Here is a 22,087-nt window from a genome sequence, read left to right as displayed (position 1 = left end):
TTTATAGCAAATGTAAAAGCCCGCGATTAATCATTTGACAGCACTAAAATTAATTCATTCATTCATTCATGTATTATTTGTTTATTTTTTTGTTTGTTTGTTTAGGTCCAGATCACTAGTGGTTCCTGCAGAGTAACATGTAACACTTGAGTAACTAGCAGTGTTAGGGAAAGTCACTTTTAAAAGTAATGCATTACAATATTGCGTTACTTAGTTTGGAGGTCAGCAAAAGGTCAGCAGCAAAGACATTGATTAATAAAATGGAATTAGATACATTTGTGTTATTTAACATTTAATTATTGCAGGTTTGTGTCATATTCTGAGTTTGCATTTCACTGTTTTAAATCATTTTGATTAATACTAAATACATTTTTTTGCGAGTGGGATGAATTAATGCACATTCACATTTAGTCTACTTGTAATGCGTTACCCTCTACACTGGTGGTGCATTTTATGACCATGTTCACAATAAAACAGACAATTTTTCACGTCTAGAACACATTAATGTTGTGTTTAGTAATGACTTGTTAATTCTTTACCATTTTTGTAGTTATTTAATAGTTCTTCATGAGTTTAATTTAGTATTTTAGTAATTACTGATTACCTAATAAAGAATTATCTCAGTCCTATATTTACTGATTAGTTTATCCTGTTTCCATATTCATTAATAGTAGTTCCTGAAGAGTTACTGTAGTACTATTCATTGGTCCTGAATTACTTCCTGCGTAGTTACCTATAAATCACTCACCATTATTCTAAAGTATTACCACTAAACTGAAGATCTTTAGTCTCATCCATAAAACACCACTTTGAGATTGTTCATCGCAATAAGGAACACTGAAACCTGACCTGTCAGGGAACAAATAGATCTGTCGTATGCATGCGTCACTATTGCTCAAGTCAGGAGCTGCCTCTTCTGTTCCGTTAGCGTGTGAAAAAGTCACTGTACCCGACGAAGATGCGATACAGCACATATGCCTCCAAGGGAAAGACAGACCTCGGCCAGGGTTCACACCTCAGTTTTTTTCTGAGGTCAGAAGGTAAAGCACAACACAAGTGCAAATGCAATCTACGTCACTGTACACTACATGTGAAGGATGACCTTGCACGTCTTTCACGATGAAAATGAAGACCGGGACAGATGCGAGTGTCTGTGTGTTCAATGCTCCCTCAGTGCACATGTACATATTTGAAGAAAGAATCAGTCAAAGGAGCAGCAGCAGCAGGTCTGTCTTCTGGGTACACTTGAACCGCACCCTTTGCTCCAATCTAATCTTGGGTACAGATGCTCATGGAAAGTCAATAGCTCTGTAGGGTCCTCTGGAGGCCTGTCAGCATTTGGATAATCCCATACACAGTGAACAAAGTAAACTCCAAGCCTGGAGATATAAAGTTTATATCCCAGCAAAATCTTTCCAGAGTTGACGTTCAAAATGGACACTGAGCTTTTCTGAAAGCTCCGCTTAAACCATGCCAGATGGTCTTTTCGTGCAGAGATATGATTTTAAAAAAGTGATATTTCAGTGTTAAAATTGCCCTCAGCACTTACAGTTTTTCTCGATTGCTTAAACGCATTTCTTGAAACTATGCCTCATATTCTCAAAACAGTAAACACAAATCAGGTCAAAATGAAGCTCTACACTCAAAACCATTCACTCTTGCTGAAAAAACAAACTTTTCCCTCAGACATCACACACAAGCCCTCAAAAAACACACACACTACAACATAGTCTTACAAACTGGTGAGATAAATTCAAAACAATACTACAAAAAACAAAAACAAAAACCAGTAATAAGTTATGTTGCATGTGGTTCTCCCCCTCAAGGAACTTTTCACATAATGAACACATGTGTATACATGTGCAAATTTTTTATTCCTTAATGTACTGTACAGTACAATACACCAAACAACAACAAAAAATATTCTGCCCCAGCATCACATCTTTGTTCTGGGTCAGGCCAGAGAATCTCGTCAACATCACAAGCTATACTGGCCCTAGCTAGGCAACGGGGGGAAAATCCTCTTGCATGCCTGATCCACTCCTGGCATCAGCTGAAATGTCTAGTCAGGCTTCTTCCATTCCATCGTCTCTGTGTCCTACAAAAATAAAGAAAAACTGTAAAATGCTTAAAAGTTTCTTTTGAAGTGATGCGTTTCTGTTTATTTGTACATTATAATAGTAGAATTGCAGTAATAGTGCAGAAAAACTGTCTATATTTAAACTATGGAAAAGCAGAGAGAAAATAATAAAATTAGCTCTCCTAAAATGCCATTTAAAACAATAATCTGACATGAATTCAATCTTGAGCAGATTAATTTGTCAAAGCTATTACTCCTCTGCCTGCTTTCTGTCATTAACGACAGTTCTTGATTGTTGAAGCAACATGGCTCGAACGATGACTGTGTGACAAAGTTAAAGCGGTTTTGGTATGTAACAGTTATGACTAGCTAGTTAATTTCTCAATGCAGTGTTGGCAATATTAGTAATGTGGCGAGTTGGCAACCGCACCGCAGTCAGACTGGTTTTAGAGGGTCAGCTATGAAAATTAAACCAGTTAAACACTAGTTTGGCCATGCTGGGAGACCATTGTAAACCAGCTAAGACCTAAGCTTAGGCTGGTTTAAGTGGGAGTTTTAGTAGGGCTATTGCTCATAGCTGGTTTTCTTCAGATTTATTCTGTCCCCACAGATGAAATCCATCTGAATGAAGAAAGCAGCATGTAATTACTCCCCGTTTCTGAGCAAATAGTGCTGTCTTTCCTCCCAAAGCAAATATTTTCCTCAATAATGGAAGCTAGTACAATGCAATAGCAATCATCTTTTTTTCCACTAAAGAGCTTGTTTACAGGTCAAGGAAAGGGAGATTAGAGCGATTTGGACTGGATTGGCACCAATGACGTACATTTCATTGCACACCGCTTCCCTGTTTGTCTTGAATTTGAACTTGAATCTTAATTATATGGCATTTATTTTTCATTTCACACTGATTAGATTATGGATCCAACTTCAGAAGTGTCAAAGCATTGTTGAAAGGTTCATTTAACAGTAGGTGTTGACTGAGTTTGCTGTAACCTTCACATGCTAAAACGCACTAATCACCTGGAGTTACCAGCAGTGCAGCATCAACTTAGTCTCACAAGAAAACATAACTATTTTACGAGGTGATTATTTTGTATGATTTTTAGAAGAAGAAAACAATTAGTCAAATTTATATTAATTATCCACCAATTTGCCAAAATGTAAAATAATTATGAATTACCATGAGATTATGTTGGCAGAATTTGGACTTTCACCAGTAGCTTCATGCCAGAGATTTGCCAAAAGTCAGCAGTGATGTTTTCAGTTTTGGTCACACACTGAAAAATGTCACACAAAGATATATTTCCTGCCCCAAATCCCACCTCTCACTCTATGATTAATCATATCCCTTCTGCAATATTACAGTGGGACTAACATCCCCTGTGGTGTCCTTAAAAGTCACCGCTGAGCCTCTTGCCAGCGCCCATCATAAACAATCACACAAACAGCAACCTGATGATCATCTTGATGGATGCACTTTTTTCCCTGGAAAGTGTTTCCTGGCAGGGGGAGGAATGCGATGCGTGTTCACCTCTCTTTTTCTCTGCTCCCCACAGCTCGAGTGTGTGACAATGTGCTCCTGCGCTGTCAGAACGGTGGCGTGTGTCACCACCACCAGCGCTGCCAGTGTCTGGCCGGTTTTGGTGGCGTACTGTGTGAGACGGCCCAATGCCAGGGTGACTCTTGCGAGGATCTGCAATCCAGCCAGCTGTCCCTCCACCCCCTGCCCGTGGCCCAGACTCTCCTGCTGACTCTTCTATCTCTCATCCCCTCCCTGCTGGCCACCCGGGGCCTTACATCACTCTGAGGGGAACGCTTTTGCCCCAAAGACATTCTCCACGGGGGCTCCAATCATGACTTCCTGTTAGAGGACACACAATGACTGAAAAGAAATGCTCCCTTGATGTGGAAGAAAAAAATTAAACTTCCTTTTAGGAAACCGTAAAGTTTTCTACTCGGTACTATGTCAATTAAAGTTTGCCAGAGATGATGGATTAACTGGAAATTTGCAAAAAAATAAAAAAACATGAACAACAACATAAAAAAGCTGACACTAATGACCGTCTTTGTCTGTTGAATTAGAAAGAAATCAAATCAATACACTGTTACACTGCTCTGAAGCCATCCGTCAGATAAGACTTTATCTCAAGCCTCAGAGCACAGAAACACTGCAATACAATTGTTTTTTGAGACAAATCATCAATGTGAAGATGAATCAAGATGTACTCTTAGACTGCCACCTGAATTTACACACACACCACAACTGGTTGTCAGACTTCTCACACTTAAACTTTTCCTGACCCTCTCTCTTCTTCTTGTAACTCTGTGAAGTCATGTAAAAGACCCATGATGTATGTCACACAATAATTGATCCAGATTATCAGTCAGAGCTGGTGTAAGATCAAATATACCGTAACATGAGAGACAAATGTTGACATTTTGTACTGGGATATTTTCATGACAATGAGATTTAGAACAAGAAGAAAGTCCCTGATCAACATTGTGACATTTTTCGCATCGCTGCAACAACCTGTAGAATTTGGGTTGATACTTTAATTATTGCCCTGATGGAGTTGTATATTCCTGTTTAGTTGCTAATAGTTTTGCTTAAAACATACGTTTACATTCTCACCGATCGAACTGTATGAAAGGTTTCACCAAAGGGCTTCGGTGAGGAATCCTTTGTTGCTTGAAGCCAGCTATGTTTGTGAATTAAAGATGAAAAGAAAAGAAAATTTTATTGCCATTTTGTGAAAGCAAATCTTCAAAGATAGCAGGTGATTTCTGTTCTCAGAAGTTCTCATTTCTGTTCTCAGAAGTTCAGGCATATTTTCAAAGCTCTTAGCAACCGTTTTAGAAATCCCTCAAATTGCAGGTGTATGGAATTTAGTGGTCAGCGTTCTCCCAAACATTACGATTGTTAAGAAAGGTGTAAAAATGCTAGAAATGTTCATCTGCCAAAGTATGCACACTTTGAACTCAAAATTGAAAATTGACCACAAAATTGATATAGATTAAAGACATGTTCAAGCCTCATTATGTCAGAGTTCTGAAATAGGAATTTAAACATGATGGGCCTCATAGACATTATATACAGTAAAGATTGTTATACCTGTAAGGTAAGGTCATTATTCAGCCGGTCATAATCACAAAATAAACCTCATCAGGGTGATCAGAGAGTATGAACACTTGACAGTATCATTATCCTGCTTATTAGATAGCAACTTACCAAACTGAAACATTGCAACTATACTGTTGCAATGTTTGTACTTTGTAAATAGCCCGATAACATATGCACTGTCACTAAAAAGTCTGGGATCAGAACGATTTAAAAAAAAAAGAAAATAATACTTAATTAATGCTCTAATTCAGCAAGAATGCAATAAATTGATCAAAAGTGACAGTAAAGACATTTATAATGTTACAGAGGATTTCTATTTGAAATATATAAGTAAAGTTTCTGAAGGATCATGTGACACTTGAGACTGAAGTAATGGTTACTGGAATTTCAGCTTTGCCATTACAGGAATAAATTGCATTTTAAGACATATTAAAATAGAAAACAATTATTTAAAATTCTAATAATATTTCAAAATATTTTTGATCAAATAAATGCAATTGGTCAGCCTTAGTGACTTTTTTCAAAAGCATTTAAAAAAATCGTATTTACCCCAAACTTTTGAATGGTAGTCTGTCATATAGTTATATCAATATATACCGTATTTCACTAATATCTTTAGCTCTATTTTAAGTTATGTCTCTGTATGAGTAAATGATTGGGTGAACTATCTCTTTATTGTACCTATTTATCAATTACTGAATGACATTCCTGTAGCTCAAACATGATACTAGCAACACCAAGGTCATGGGTTCAATTGCATGAACTGGTAAAATTTTTAAACCTTCAAATGCATTGTAAGGCACTTTGGATAAAAACGTGTGCCAAATGAATAAATGTTAATGTAAATGACACTATTACTCAGTAGCTCGTACTCTATAGTCAAGGCATAATTTCTGAAACCTCAAATTTCAACTGAAATGTATTCATAAAAATAGTACTAACAGGGCTGGATCTGAGGACACGGCAATAAAAAAATTCCAGCAGAGACTGAAATCAAATGTAAATCACAAAACGAATGAGTAAGAGAGGTGTGTTGACGAAATATGGATTGGAGAATGTCACACTGCGAGGCATAACACGCAGTCATGATACGGCAATAATTTTCAAGTCCACGCTGGGCACTCGAATGGAAATGAAGTCATTATGTGCCTGTGACACACGGTGAAAGCGGGTCTGAGGCTGGATAGATTACATTAGGGAGATTAGGCCTCTTCATTTCAATCAAATGAAATCCTCTATCGCCCTTGATCTTAATACTTTATAAAACTTTTCTCCCAAAAGACAAGTACAAGTGAAGATGTCATTTTATTTTGAGAAGTAACTGCCATGTCCATTTACTCCATTGTAAATTCTTTTGATGATTAGGTCCAGGTTGACCATTTTTGTTCGACTCATTTCATTCAGCCTAATAGATGCAGCCGAATAATTAGAAACACTTTGCACTTCCAAGATGGAAATTTAAGATTTGCCAGAAAAATGAGTATAAACATTGCACCTCCCCCCCCCCCCCCCCCAAAAAAAAAAACAAGCTGTACCGCATCTCATTAGGTTTAGATGCAAATGCTGTCAGAATGCTAATGAGTCTGTAATGAGACAGTGCAAACTCCCCCCAGCAAACACCACCTCTATTTCTGATGGACATCAGGGGTCAATGAGGGTACATGCCTCATACTTTACAATAATAACTGGATGCTCTTTACAAAACAGCTTCTTTTTCAATCGAGACTATTGTTATACATTTTAGCAGCTATTTTTACACAATGCGTCCCTGATTGGGCATTTCGAAAGCTCTGCATACTAAAAAGGTGAAACAATTCTTTGACTTTCCCTCAAGCTGTGAATGAATCCCGAGGCTATTAGTTGTCACCTGTTGGAAACTATGGAAACATGAGTTTATACACAAACTCTAGATGAATAATTTTACAATGCTATTTCAAAACTACAGTACACGAAAGGCCCCAGAGATTGTGAAATCTCTTTCAGTACGGTCTTCATAACATCACTGTGGGATTATCAATGGCTTAGAAAAATAATGGATTATTCTCAAGGTCCATTTTTCAAAGCGGCAGAACAGCATGAGGAGCTTCCCACTTGAGACTGTCCCTGACAATGTTACTAGGCCAAGATGTCCCACACCTGAGATGAGAACATAAGGTACATTTCAGCAAGGCTGTAAACCATCTTTTTATGCCTTTCTGCTTCTCCTATTTCTGGACCATTTCTAAACTTTTAAAGGTTATAAGTGTGCATAGCTCATGGACATACACTTGATGGATGATTATTGAAGCACAATGTTTTTCAAAGTACAGGAGTCTCAGCAGAGTAGATACCATAACACTGCCATAAAACATTGCACTTTTTTTCTCCAGGATGTGGCCTGTTTACCAAAAATGATGCTTTCTTCAGAATAATGGCAACATCCATCTCTGAGGAGCAGGACTGTAATGCCTTATTCAAAGCAGGGTGTGACACTTTATGAACGCAGCTGCTCATTTTGGAGTAAAAATCTGCTCACAGTACATTAGAGATGCAGTTCACCCCTTTCCCTTATGGCATGTACAGTGGGGTCTAAAAGTCTGAGACCACTAGTGAAAATGATTCTGTTTTCTGATAATGATGATAAAATAAATTTGTGCTACATTAAAAGCAAAGAAAGTATTTGAACAAAGTTCACATGGTCAGTGTCACGAATTTGCTTATTTGATTAATTGCCTTAAAAAAATAACAAGAATAAGAAACATTTCATGTTCATTAACATTAACATTTCATTTAATGTCAGTGGTAGAGCATTGCGTTAGCAGTGCAAAGGTTGTGGGTTCAGTTCCCAGGGAACACACATACAAAAATGTATAGCCTGAATGCACTGTAAGTCGCTTTGGATAAAAGCGTCTGCTAAATGCATAAATTAAATTTTTTATTTAATTTAATTACATTTTTTTATTTAATTTATTCATGTCATAATATTTATTTTCATAAATTTTTCAAACTTGTTTATGTTTAAATTGGATTTTGAATATCTGATCCCCTGATCAGATTTGAATCTCCCAAATTTATGCTGCACATTCTTATTAGATGACTAAATGCCATATACACTATTAAGTAAAGCCATATACACTCTATTGATACACTATAAATGCTTTACATTTTAAGTCTCACCAAGGCTGCATTTATTTGATCAAAAATACAGCAAAAACAGTAATATTGTGAAATATTTAAATATATTTAAGCTGAATTTTCAGCAGCCATTATTCCAGTCTTCAGTGTCATATTATCCTTCAGAAATCATTCTAATATGCTAATTTGGTGCTCAAGAACTTTCTTCTTTTTTTTATTAGCAATGCTGAAAACAGTTGTGCTGCTTAATCTTTTTGGGGAAACTGTGATAGATTTCTTATTCAGGATTCTTTGGTTAATAAAAAGTATAAATGTATTTACTTTTACTTTTACTTAATGCATCCTTGCTGTAAAAGTATGCATATAGACAGACAGACAGACAGATAGATAGATAGATAATGTTGTTTTATGTTCAATTCAATTCATGTTTATTTGTATAGTGCCTTTTACAATATAAATCGTTGCAAAGCAGCTGTACAATATATGTTTCTACAATATATTTAGTAGTAGCTTATCAGTGGTGACTATGTCAGTTAATGTACATATGGCAGAAATGTACGGAAAATCAATTAAAGATGTAATCAAACAGATCAAACACTATTAACAGCAATTATTATATGATGCAATCAAACTTATAGCAAAATGTGGTAGTTCTGTATGTTGTTTCAGGGTTGGCATCATCTGAGGTCCTCTGAGGGGTTTGCATCATCTCTTCTCAGGTGTTCTGGATCCAGACTGAAGCTTATGTAAATCCTAGTTACCACGGGATGTCAATTTGGACATCCCATGGCAAAAACAGAGAAACAAATAGAGACATAATTAGCGTAGCTGCTGTTCCAACCAAGCAAAATTGATTTGTTTAACCCAAGCTAAAGAATAATAATGTGCATTTGATCAGATATAACTGCAGTACAAGATTATGAGATGCATTATTTGAATGCTTGGCCAAAGAGATGTGTCTTTAATCTAGATTTAAACAGAGAGAGAGTGTCTGAACCCCGAACGGTATCAGGAAGGCTATTCCAGAGTTTGGGAGCCAAATGCGAAAAAGCTCTACCTCCTTTAGTGGACTTTGATATCCTAGGTACTACCAAAAGTCCAGAATTTTGCGACCTTAGGGAGCGTGATGAACAGAAGTTGCAAATGACATGTGGCCACACACCAGACATCATGCAAGAGCCCAGGACGGAAGGCTGTATGCAATGATCTTGTTAGTGCACACAATGAACAAGTAATACACTTTCTGCAGCTAAGCACAATTGCATATAACAGCGCTGCTGAACTAAAATAGCCATATGGTTAGAAACCAAAAGGATGAAAGAACTCAGAAAGATTCTGTCTTAAAAGGAGGACGAGACTACATTTTTCATCAACATCTGCCTTATCAGATATAATGAGCGCATTTGCATATAACCTTTATCTCACTTGTAGCTTGTTGATGGAGGCTGCAAAATTACAATGAAGAAAAAGAGAACGTGAATGGAGTCATAGTGAAGATTGTAGGGTTCCATATGTGACATATATTCTGCTTATTTCTCAGTGTAAACAAGATCAAATAATTAGTGGGGTTTTCTATTCCCTTATATTACAAACACACTTTAGAAAGGGGACACAAGCCGCTTCAATTTAAACAGGAATGATGCTTCTGAACAAGTATAGACCATTTGTGAACATGAATCAATACGTTTCATTCTACAGTGAGCTCTGTGCGAGCGGAGACATGTGGGGTTGTAGTTAGCAATGATTCATCAAATGGGCATCACGAAGACAGTTTGATGGACATGGTATCATTAATGCGTAATTTAGAGCACTTAGGTCACTTAGTCATCAAATATTCAGCAGTTAACACAAGCACTTAGACGTGAGAACCTAGGATAGCTAAGTTTTATGTAAATCAGTGCTTTATGTAGATCAGTGCTGAGTATCTTAATGAGAGCTAAACGCTATCATGACCACAAAGGAGAAGACATGCCAAAGACAAGGAGGCTTCCATTCTGGAGCTTCGCTTCGGTTGTATGGCCTAGTGTGTGCCATGCCTTTCAGTTCCCTTCAAGGACTAAAGGATGGAACATATTTAGTCAATGCATTCTTTGGATTCTGCCAGTCAATACATAATCAAACCATGATTATTCCATAATTTAGTCATGTTACCTGCAGTTAATTGTTCATAAGCAAATACTGTATATGAGGCTTAGGCACTGTTTAGTGAGCAACAATAACTTTCCTGTCTTACTAAAAATTGATTCAGAAAATGGCCACATTGTGGTTGTGATTCTTTAAATAGCAGCTATAACAATGCACACATTTTTTTCTGTTTCAGTTTAATCTGGTTAGGTTTCATTTAATTGGGTTACTTCCCATACTGCTAAATCAATAAAGTGTAAATCTAAAAGGATTAACTCCGAATGTTGTAGCGAGGTGAGAGAGATGTGACACCATTGTACATTTTCCATTTAGGAGACAGTTTTAGGGTTTTATAAGCACTCTACTCAGGGTCAAAGCTATTAGTGAGCATCTGAGATCTTTTTTCACGTCTCTTGCACTGTATATTTCAGTTATTGGAACCTTCTCTTCTAAAATAAGGGAAGCATAATCAGATTGCAGCTGTTGTTGTGAGGGTTTAAGGGCTTAAGAAAAGGGCATACAGGTTCGGAAGGGAGAGTGCAAGGATGCATTAATATTAAAATACTAAATTGGGATTAAAATGTTTATAATCAGGGGTTAAACTGAGTCAGAACGATCTGGAATGTCATTCCAGCAATAATACTTTAAAGTCTTTTTTGTCTTGTTTTGCAGTGGGGGAAAGAAAACTTAAATCTAAAGATCCATAAAACAAGATCAATTTATTTGTAAAGCAAATATGTAAAAATGTTGGCCAGTAAGATTTTGATTTTGTTCAGCAAGGATGCATTAAATTGAACAAATGTGACAATAATGACATTTATAATATTACAAAAGATTTCTGTTTCAAATAAATGTTAAGTATCATGGTTTCTGCAAAATATTAGGCAGCACAACTGTTTTCAACATTGATGATATTAAGAAATGTTTTCTGAGTGTCAAATTAACATATTAGAATTATTTCTGAATGATCATGTGACACTGAAGACTAGACTAATGACTTCTGAAAATTCAGCTTTGCCATCACAGGAATACATTACATTTTTAAATAAACAAAAATAGAAAAGAAATACAAATACAAATACAAATAGAGCTCATTGACCCCAAACTTTTGAACTGTAGTGTATGTGGAGCTGCATATTTTAAAAAATATATCTATATATATATAATATTTTTTTAAAACAAATGCCTCATTGCTATCATTTGTTGGATTTTATGATTAAAAACAGACACACTTAATTTCCCAATGGGGCTAAGAAAAAAAATCAAGATTAAAACACAGATATACAGTGAACTAAAAAAGTTTGGAAATGCCTTCTGCCAAGTTTAAAGCTATCAGCATAATTCCTTTTTGGCATAACTTCCAATTGTCACTGAAGACCAGCAACAATGCATTCTTTTTTGATGACATACTATAATAATGATAGTCGCAGTCAGACGGGCCTCTTTGTCAGCTGTGATGCCTGCATGATTACTGTATTAAACAGCTTTCTTGTTTCATAGGGTCAGAACATCTTCATCAGTTTTTCTGATTGTTTGCCAATTTAGATTAGTACACAACAGACCAATTAGAACACATTTTAGATGGTTCCTAAATAGTTTTAATGTTCCTGTGCTGTTTGTTTGGAAGGAATTGTATTCTCAATCTTATTAAATCTGGAAAACATTCATTGGGTTTTTAATTCAGGTTTTCTGCAAAAAACAGAAGTTGCAAATGACATGTGGCCACACACCAGACATCATGCAAGAGCCCAGGACGGAAGGCTGTATGCAATGATCTTGTTAGTGCACACAATGAACAAGTAATACACTTTCTGCAGCTAAGCACAATTGCATATAACAGCGCTGCTGAACTAAAATAGCCATATGGTTAGAAACCAAAAGGATGAAAGAACTCAGAAAGATTCTGTCTTAAAAGGAGGACGAGACTACATTTTTCATCAACATCTGCCTTATCAGATATAATGAGCGCATTTGCATATAACCTTTATCTCACTTGTAGCTTGTTGATGGAGGCTGCAAAATTACAATGAAGAAAAAGAGAACGTGAATGGAGTCATATTGAAGATTGTAGGGTTCCATATGTGACATACATTCTGCTTATTTCTCAGTGTAAACAAGATCAAATAATTAGTGGGGTTTTCTATTCCCTTATATTACAAGCACACTTTAGAAAGGGGACACAAGCCGCTTCAATTTAAACAGGAATGATGCTTCTGAACAAGTATAGACAGAAGTTGCAAATGACATGTGGCCACACACCAGACATCATGCAAGAGCCCAGGACGGAAGGCTGTATGCAATGATCTTGTTAGTGCACACAATGAACAAGTAATACACTTTCTGCAGCTAAGCACAATTGCATATAACAGTGCTGCTGAACTAAAATAGCCATATGGTTAGAAACCAAAAGGATGAAAGAACTCAGAAAGATTCTGTCTTAAAAGGAGGACGAGACTACATTTTTCATCAACATCTGCCTTATCAGATATAATGAGTGCATTTGCATATAACCTTTATCTCACTTGTAGCTTGTTGATGGAGGCTGCAAAATTACAATGAAGAAAAAGAGAACGTGAATGGAGTCATAGTGAAGATTGTAGGGTTCCATATGTGACATATATTCTGCTTATTTCTCAGTGTAAACAAGATCAAATAATTAGTGGGGTTTTCTATTCCCTTATATTACAAACACACTTTAGAAAGGGGACACAAGCCGCTTCAATTTAAACAGGAATGATGCTTCTGAACAAGTATAGACCATTTGTGAACATGAATCAATACGTTTCATTCTACAGTGAGCTCTGTGCGAGCGGAGACATGTGGGGTTGTAGTTAGCAATGATTCATCAAATGGGCATCACGAAGACAGTTTGATGGACATGGTATCATTAATGCGTAATTTAGAGCACTTAGGTCACTTAGTCATCAAATATTCAGCAGTTAACACAAGCACTTAGACGTGAGAGTTACGAAAATATGCATTATGTTCTAATTGAACGTTTGTGTTATGTGAAGACTGAATCTGAATATGTTTTGTTCATAGTTATGTATACACTGGTTGCGACAATTTACCCCATTTACTGTGGTTTTAAAGTCTACATATTTTATATCTATATAGAAACTGCTGTTATTTAAATAATAATAATAATAATACAATAATGTTCCACAATAATGTTTCATTAGTGCACTTTACACTTTATTAGGTAACTACATTAGTTAACATGAACTAACAATATACAATACTTCTACGGCATTCCATAATTTGGTCACACTTTATTTTTATTATTTAATTAATCGCTTAATTGTCCCATGAACTTTAACTCGGCTTCAGTGTTACTTTAACACTCTGTAAATATGTTTATTTAACTCTGTGGATTTAAGAGCGTTACTGGGAATTTGTGACAAATACACTGGAAATCTTGAAAAAATAAATAAATAAAAATCATAGAATAATAAAAAAATATTCCCCAGTTTGTTTGGAAACACAATGAAACATAGGAGACATATGACATCAAAATAAAAGCTCAGTTACAACATTTGTGGATATTTAGGGGAATTGACAAGTGTTTCTGGGTTATGTTGTACTGCCTTTTGTGACTATTAAAACACACAAAAAATGCTTATTTTGTATTTATTTTTATTATTAATTAATTTATTTTTTGTACATTTATTTATTTTATATTTGTATTAATTTAAGTAAAGAATATTGCTGCAAGCAGTGAGGATGGGCCCAAGCCACCAGCACAACTGCCAACCAGGTGGCATCAGGAAAACATTGCACAGCAGGCAGTCTGGTTTTAAGGGTTACAGCAATGAAAGGGTTACACTATAACATCAAGAGTATAAAACAGACAGACACACACACACACACACACACACAGAGAGAGAATGATATATAAAAATTTGGTAACACTTCACAATAAGGTTTCATTTGTTAACATTATATTAGTTAGCATGAACAATAATTATATAGCATTTATCAATGTTAGTTAATATTAGGTTCAAACCTTACTAATGCATTATTAAAATTTAAAGTTGTACCTGTGAACATTAGTGCGTAAAGGTCGCCGAGTGGAGGGAAAAAACGGCCAGCTCAGGGCTTTTCTCTCTACGTGCCGCTCCAGGTCCGGCACAGCTCAGAAATGGAGTTTAAATTTTAAACAGGCAGAAAGAGGGGGGCCCCAGGCCCTGTGTGAAGATTTCAGGAGGTGACAGGGTGAGAGGGAGGAAAAGAGTAAGAGAAAGAGATGTCTGGACTGAATGTGGAGCAGCGAGGGACATTCATAACTAATTAAACAGTCAAAGCTGACGGGCCTCAGATGCATCACGCTGCAGGTCTCAACCACAGTCCACCGGATCCCATTAGAGGAGGCTGATAATTGCTGTGTTTGTGGTGCTTCGCTCAAATAAGGGTGCATTGTTCACCATTCCGTTTCTAGTCCAAAGCCAACAAGCTGCAGTGGCCTATCACTGTGACAGTATAGAGAGGATACCTTCCTGCACTGGTCATTCCTCTTCCTCCACATAAGTTGAAGGGAACCATCCCACCTGTAATATAAACAGCATCAGAAAACATTACTGAAGCGTATCTCTTCATCTCCATGACTTGAGAGCTCTTGTGGGTCAGATCTGATAATGGCATGTGCAGAAGAATCATTAAGAGTCATTCTGCCATCTTCTGTCATCACCTCCAGGTAATAATGTCTCTCTTAAATACACTTGAGCATATGAAATGAAGAAAAGTGAATATAATAAGGCTTGAGGAAAGATCCAGGTGTCTTGGAGAGTCGAGATGATATATTGCTATATTGCTATATTGCATAGAAATGCAGGGTTAAAGTCTAATCTCAGATGTCAATCACAGTGTCACACCTCTATATTGCTATGTCATTTGCTTGTGTCCTAACCAAAATTCAATTGCTTTTGGAACTGGTGTTTGTTTTAGAAAGGTTTCTTACTATGAATATGAGTACCGCTGATAGCTGTTTATCGCCAGAAAAAATATAGCATATGTAAATCAATAGGGCCTAAAACACACTGTGTTCGGGGATTCATGATCATATTCATTAATCTTAAAATTAGTTAAAATATAATTTATATTATTTTTATTATATTATTATAAAATAAAAGTATGTACATTACTGTTATACGTTATATACATGAATGTTGGGGTTGGTACTATTTTTAAAATGTTTTAAAAGAAGTCTTTCTCATCTAGGCTGTATTTATTTGATCAAAATACAGTAAAATAATAACTTTTTTCTATTTTAATACATTTTTATTTATTCCTGTGATGGTAAAGCTGAATTTTCAACTATTATCCAAGTCTTCAGTGTTACATGATCGTTCAGAAATCATTATAATATGCTGAGCTGGTGCTCAAGAAACATTTCTTATTATTATCAATGATGAAAACAGCTGTGTTGCCTTATATTTTGTGAAAACCATGATACATTTTTAAAGAAAGTTAAAAAAAACTGCATTTATTTGAAAACTTTCATAACATTATAAATGCCTTTACTGTCACTTTTGATTTATTTAATGCATCCTTGCTTAATAAAATTATTAGTTTCTCTAAAAAAATCTTACTGACTTTTAAACAGTAGTGTAAATATAATAAAAATATTAAATTAAATAACAGACAGATCAAAAATACATTTTTTAACTAATCTGACTAATAATTTAACATGTAACTATAACATAATGCAGAGCTGATAGTAACACTTTACAGCAAGGTTCACCATACTTTATGTATCATGAACAACATTCTTACAGTATTTATTAATGCAAGATATTAAAATTCTGTCTGATAACTGATCTCTGGCCAATATTAAGATTCTTCCAGACCATGCATTTAGCACTCTGACAACCGTTTCTTGCTGCTGTGTGCCTAGTATTTCCCTTCTGAGCAACCATGAACTGTGATTCGCATGGAAGGGCAAGTGTTCAGTTCCATGATGTGCGAGGTTGGAGCTTCACACTACCTAAAAAAATATGAAAGCACCAAAATCTCTAGAGCAAGGATCTTCAACCGGTACTGGAGAAGGTCCGTTAATTAAATGTATAATCACAAGTCATTTTTCCTTAAAAAAATTAAAACATGGGTAAAAAAGAACATCACAAAGTCTATTTTAAATATAAGCACCCTACAACGAAAGCAAGAGCTCCTTCAGTTGATACTGCAATGATATAATATTATTGGTGAAACAGATTTAGCAAACGCTCCATTGCATTTTTGAGTTTGAGCTCTGAAGAATGTGAAAGGTTCCTGTTTACAGCGTGTTTTTGCAGCAGAGAGAAATGTAGCTAATCACAGACATGTTTGTTGATCTCTTGAATGCAATGGCCAATCAGAGGTGTTTAAGTAAGAATCCACTCACCGCTCACAACGCCGGAGTTTTTATTCAGTGTTGAATTATGCTCACTTTCCTCTCTCATTAACAAACAACGACACGATGGAAGTAAGAGATTCATTATGTAGTGTGGACAGCTTTATTGATTTTAATGGAACATTGTGAGATCGTGAACTGAGATGAGTGACAGCTTTTTAGCGATTGTAAAGTAAGCGGTCTTTCTCACTTTCGACGCTATAGAGCTATAATCTGTTAAATAAAAGTATTGTTTTTCATGCTGCTAAGAGAACCAACAGCCAATTACACACTGCAAAATTGACATTGTGATACTAGCACGGAACAAAAATATGGCATGTAAAAAAATAGATATGCGCAATGTAAATGCAGACTAATAAACTACTAGAAAAATATTCATATCAATATATTATACTCACTGTACAATGCTATTTTTGTCATGGTGGGGCCCTTGTTTACACATTACATCTGAACTTTATAAAAAAAAAAAAAAACATACTCAGTGATTTGATTCTTAATTGACAGTAAAATTAAAATGTGAATTTTTAATAAACTTGTAGCTGAAGTTCAGGTAACTGTAAATGTCTATCTGATTAGTCAAATTAAAACGTATCCATTAAAATAAGTGATTTTTATCTCAACATGTTTTTTTTTATGATGCATTTTAACAAGTCATATACAGGCATGTGCAACAACAATAATGTGCATTGTTCTGATCTACTGTCCTAACATAATATACATGTAACATATTTATTCTTAATCATAATATGGTTAGTTTCTATTAATATTGAAGGCTATATGCTTAATATGTAGCTCTGCATGACACATTTTGCTCCATGTCCACCCTAAGGGGTCCTTGCCCTGAAAAACATTGAAGACCCCTTCTCTAGAGAGCTTCGCACGAATAAAGGTGTATAAAATTGTTTTTCCTCACCCGGCCATTGACTTCACCTTTCCACCATCCATTAGTACTCTTGATATAGATCTTCACCAGGTCGCCCACCTGCAGAGAGAGTTCCCGTGTATCTCTGGAGCCGAAATCATATCGTGCCAGTGCAATGCCAAGCACTCTCGGGGTCAAAACTGTGGAAGAAGTGGAACAAAAACAAGTTGTTAGAAAAAAGACAAGAATGAGAGACACCAATGTTGTCACAAGACATGCCAAGTAGGACAATGTGAATGTGCAACAAGATGATTGGAGATTTGGAGTGAAAACGGCACAAATGGCATTGCATCATGCACAGACATTGTCTATCCACTCTCTCCACAGCTCTCAGAAAGCACACATACACTACAGAGAGAGCTAAAGCAAACACGGAGAAGAGACTGAGATGGCTGGAGGGGGAAATGAATGAGACAGGTGGCTGATAGCTGTACCTGACCAGAAGGGTGAGGGGGAGGGAGGAACAAAACTGTAGCTGGTGGGACTCAAAACATGAAGCCCACACAGCACTGGAGCTTAGGATCCAAGCCGAGGCAGAGCAAAGAAAATAAGAACACAAAAACCCAGAGATCTTAACAGAGACATTTTCAACAAAACAAACATAAACAATCTGATGTAAAGAACTCCACACAGCACTGGGTGAATCAACACTCTCCTTGAAATATATCTTGAGATTAATGATTGAAAAATGTCTCAATGAACATAAAATAAAGTCAATAAGGTCCATTGTTGTTTTCAACTAGGACTGTGCAAAATTGCCAAAATATATTATTCAATATATAATATACAATATTCATTTCATACCATTTTCATACCATGTTTCTTAGACCTCAAGAATGTAAACATAACTTTACAAGTAAATTAAACTAAAATGAATTCATAAAACATTAACAATTCAATCAATATGCTAATTTGGTGCTCAAGAAACATTTCTTATTATCAATGTTGAAAACAGCTTTGCGGCTCAGTATTTTTGAGGGAAATGTTATGAATTTTTTCATGATTTTTTTGATGAATAAAAGTTTAGAAGAACAGCATTTATTTGAAGTAAGAATCTTTTGCATTGTTATAAATGCATTTACTGTCATTTTTGATCAAGTTAATGCATCTTACAAAATTTAATCAAATGAAAATACAATTAACAACAAAACATTTTTAAAGTTAAATGTAAACAACTTTTTTCTCAACTTTCAGTAAATAACTTGTACACTGAATAAATTAAAATATGCACAAAAAATATATTGGTTGTATGATATTTCTTAAAATAATAATAATAATAAATTATCAATGTGAGGTTAAAATGTATTATCGGTACCATGGATTTATTTTTTCAGATAAATATGGATATCCATTTATTGCACAGCCCTATTTTGGATGCCATTGACTTGATATGGACAAAAACACATTCTTCAAAATATATATCTTCTTTTATGTTCCACAGAAGAAAGTCATACAGGTTCATAATGACATGAAGGTGAATAAAAGATTTAATAAAATTTGGACTACTTCAGCCATTTGGACTACTTTAATGGACCACATACTACATTATTTGGGCAGATGCAGCTGGGATAAGGTTTAAAAAAAAATGACATAGGTTGGAAATGACATAGACAACCCATTCCTGTAAGTGTCAAGATTTTTTTTTTGTTCACCATTTTCTCTAGGTGTTCTCATAGCTTTTGGCAAGAACACGCGAGTGTATGCTCCTGGCCCTGTCACTGACGCAGCTGTGAAAGCGTTCATACAGAGCGCGAGTCCTGTTACCATCTGAATGCCCATCTGAGCATCCAGGACTTTCTAATATGTAAACTAGCAAATGTCAAATCCACAATATGTTTGCCTGCCTGCTTTGCATCTCCTTTGGGGATAACAAAGCAGTAGGCGACGAGCCACCTACTTTTTTCTGTGACACTGTCACTCAGAAATCGCCTGCAGAAATCATGCAGCCAATCACACTTTCGATATCTATAGTCAGAATTGAAACCGATGCGATATCAGTCTAGTAAATAACATTCCTCACATTAGCTTATCAAACACAACCCTGATATCTCCCTTTGTGTTCAACATGTTTACCAAACACTCAACGCCTGCAGATGTGTCAGCGCCCACACGCTGAATGATCTGTCGGTGTATTTGTGTGTGTGTTTTGGTTTGGGGCACATCAGCGAGAGCGCTGTCCCAGGATGCATCGAGGGCCCGGATTTTCTGATGAGGTTTGTGAAAGGATGTATCACTGAGAGTGGCAGTCGAACATAAAAACCTCTAACAAGCCGAGGATGCTGAAGAAAAAAGTACAAAGAGAACAGCAAAATCCCCAATTCACAATCCCCTCTATCCCGGTCTTTCTAGCAAGAGTCGTACTCATTCGCTAAGCCTTTTTCTACGTGATATGTCTCTCTCTGTTCAATAAAGCTGACTTTGTGTCTCCACTAGTTGCCCTTTCATTTCTCAGTGCAGGGACTGTGTTTTTCTCTTAGCTGCACGAGAGAAAAGCAGCCAAGTCCCTACAGGTGAGGGGGAGCTTAGCATCCATCATGGCTTTTTCCTGTAACTCAAAGCAAACTGTCATGTCATGTCAGAGAGATTGCCGGTGCTACTTGAGTGCAGTGCCTTGTGTCTTGTTTAGCCGAGTCCTCTCTCTCACCGCGTCGCCTGCAGAAGCAGCTGCAGAGCAAGACACAAACAGCCATTTGTGCAGAGTGCGTACGACCCGCTTTGCAGCATCTGTCTGTCTCTTTGAGGAGCCATCTTGGGCAATGAGAGCTGAAGTAAACACATACTTTATACACAGTGAAAAGCAACACGTGTACAGGCACACTCTATGTTTCATCCAACCTTTATATTTAATCAAAAGAGTCTGAGAGATGTCAGGACGCATAAGCAAGTCACCAGCTAAAACACATCTTGAGAGCAAGATATGCCTCCTGGCATTAAAAGAGGACCTGTCTGAGGAACCATTCACACTGATGGTGATTTTAATCGCTTAAGGTCGACAAGGTCATTGTACTGCTGGCCGCTAGTAGGCATTCCTGCAGCTGGATGCCCTAGTGTTACTGCGCAACTGGCCGTAACTCTTCAAACCGTATTGTAAGTGCAAATTAACATGTCTTTCTGTTTTAGCAACAAATTCTGCAGGGGAACGTTTTTTTTATATATATATATATATATATAAATTACAGCAGTGCATACAGTAATGCACTTTTATTTCATTACTGTAACACAGTTCGTAGTTCGGGAAGAAGGAGGCGGGAACCGGCGAACATTCAAACACAACTTTAATAATAAAATAAACACAAAATAGCGCGACAACTAAACGTTTGTGCACTGTTTGTGCACTGTTTTGTGCACAAACAGAACCAAAACACTAAATAAAATCCAGGCCTGGTCCTCTCTCGTCTTGCACTGTCGTCACTCCTTCTTTTATCCTTCCGGAGCTCCTTCGTGGGACTCGAGACCGGTGAGTGGCGCAGGTGTCGTGCATTATCACTTACTCCACCGGCCTCGCTCCATTCCCACGGCTATCGGCCCCGCCCCACTCGTCATAATTACATTCCAAAGCATAGTATCACACTTTTTACTTCACTACATTTTATAAACAGTTATGTGATAGCAATGTCCTTTTTGTCCCTTCTTTTCTTTGAACATGTTGAATAAGTTTGCAAATCGCAGTGTATGATTCATTCGTGAATCGGTATGATCTGATTGCAGCTGTTCATGAGTTAATAATTAATTGATTCAATGATCCAGTCAGAGCAAGTCTACCTGTCTGACTCAAAATAAGCCAAGAACCAGGAGATACTCGGAGCTTGCTTTTCTGTTACAAACAGAAAGGGGAGCTGGACAAATCGTAAGACAAAATAAAAAAACCTCCACTGTCTTCACTTCCAGTTGTAACGGGGCTGACAAGACTTGAGACGTGCGGATCCATGTGCAAGCTATTTATTAGCAGAAGACAGAGACGTGGTCATAGAACAGGCATGGGTCAGAGAATGGTATAAGGCGGGCAAGACACAAGAAGAAACCTAAGGCTAGCGGAGGTCAACGATCGGCAAACAGAATCACAGAATCAAGACTAGAGGGATAAGTCCAGGTACAAGGCAAGGTCCAGGCAGGGGCAAACAGTATCAAAATAGGGCAAACGAGAGGAGGAATCCGAGAGACACAGGCGAAGATCAAGAAACGAGAACACAGACAAGGCAAGACTAAGGTGAGGCTATGACAAACTAAACAGGCTCCGTAGTGTAGCTATCGCTAGGGGAGTGATAAACGCTAAACAATACTCGGCAGAGGGAAGGGATCAGAGTGAGTGTTAAATAGGGAGTGAGTCATATGAAACAG

At 36.7% G+C, this 22,087-nt stretch overlaps 2 protein-coding genes across 2 annotated transcripts in view; one reads left to right on the top strand and one right to left on the bottom strand.

Annotated features, from left to right (window-relative positions):
• The window catches only part of LOC107553251 (netrin-G1-like), a 68,676-nt gene extending 64,789 nt beyond the window's left edge, over nucleotides 1-3,887 (top strand). The window contains exon 8 of the mRNA XM_016235420.1: nucleotides 3,637-3,887. Coding sequence (XP_016090906.1) covers nucleotides 3,637-3,887 — 251 coding nt within the window. The remainder of the gene's footprint in view (nucleotides 1-3,636) is intronic.
• Nucleotides 3,888-14,501: 10,614 nt separating this feature from the next.
• vav3b (vav 3 guanine nucleotide exchange factor b) overlaps nucleotides 14,502-22,087 on the bottom strand; it is a 71,646-nt gene continuing 64,060 nt past the window's right edge. Inside the window, exons 26-27 of the mRNA XM_016235452.1 lie at nucleotides 17,741-17,889; nucleotides 14,502-14,986 (exon numbers count right to left, since the gene is read on the bottom strand). Of these exons, the coding sequence (XP_016090938.1) occupies nucleotides 14,945-14,986; nucleotides 17,741-17,889 (191 nt within the window). The 3' untranslated portion in view covers nucleotides 14,502-14,944. The remainder of the gene's footprint in view (nucleotides 14,987-17,740; nucleotides 17,890-22,087) is intronic.

This window comes from Sinocyclocheilus grahami, unplaced genomic scaffold (genome assembly GCF_001515645.1).
Source record: "Sinocyclocheilus grahami isolate Dianchi unplaced genomic scaffold, SAMN03320097.WGS_v1.1 scaffold467.1, whole genome shotgun sequence".
Taxonomy (NCBI): Eukaryota; Metazoa; Chordata; class Actinopteri; order Cypriniformes; family Cyprinidae; genus Sinocyclocheilus; species Sinocyclocheilus grahami.
Note: the sequence above shows the minus strand (reverse complement) of the source record. Positions and strands in the feature narration are given on the sequence as shown.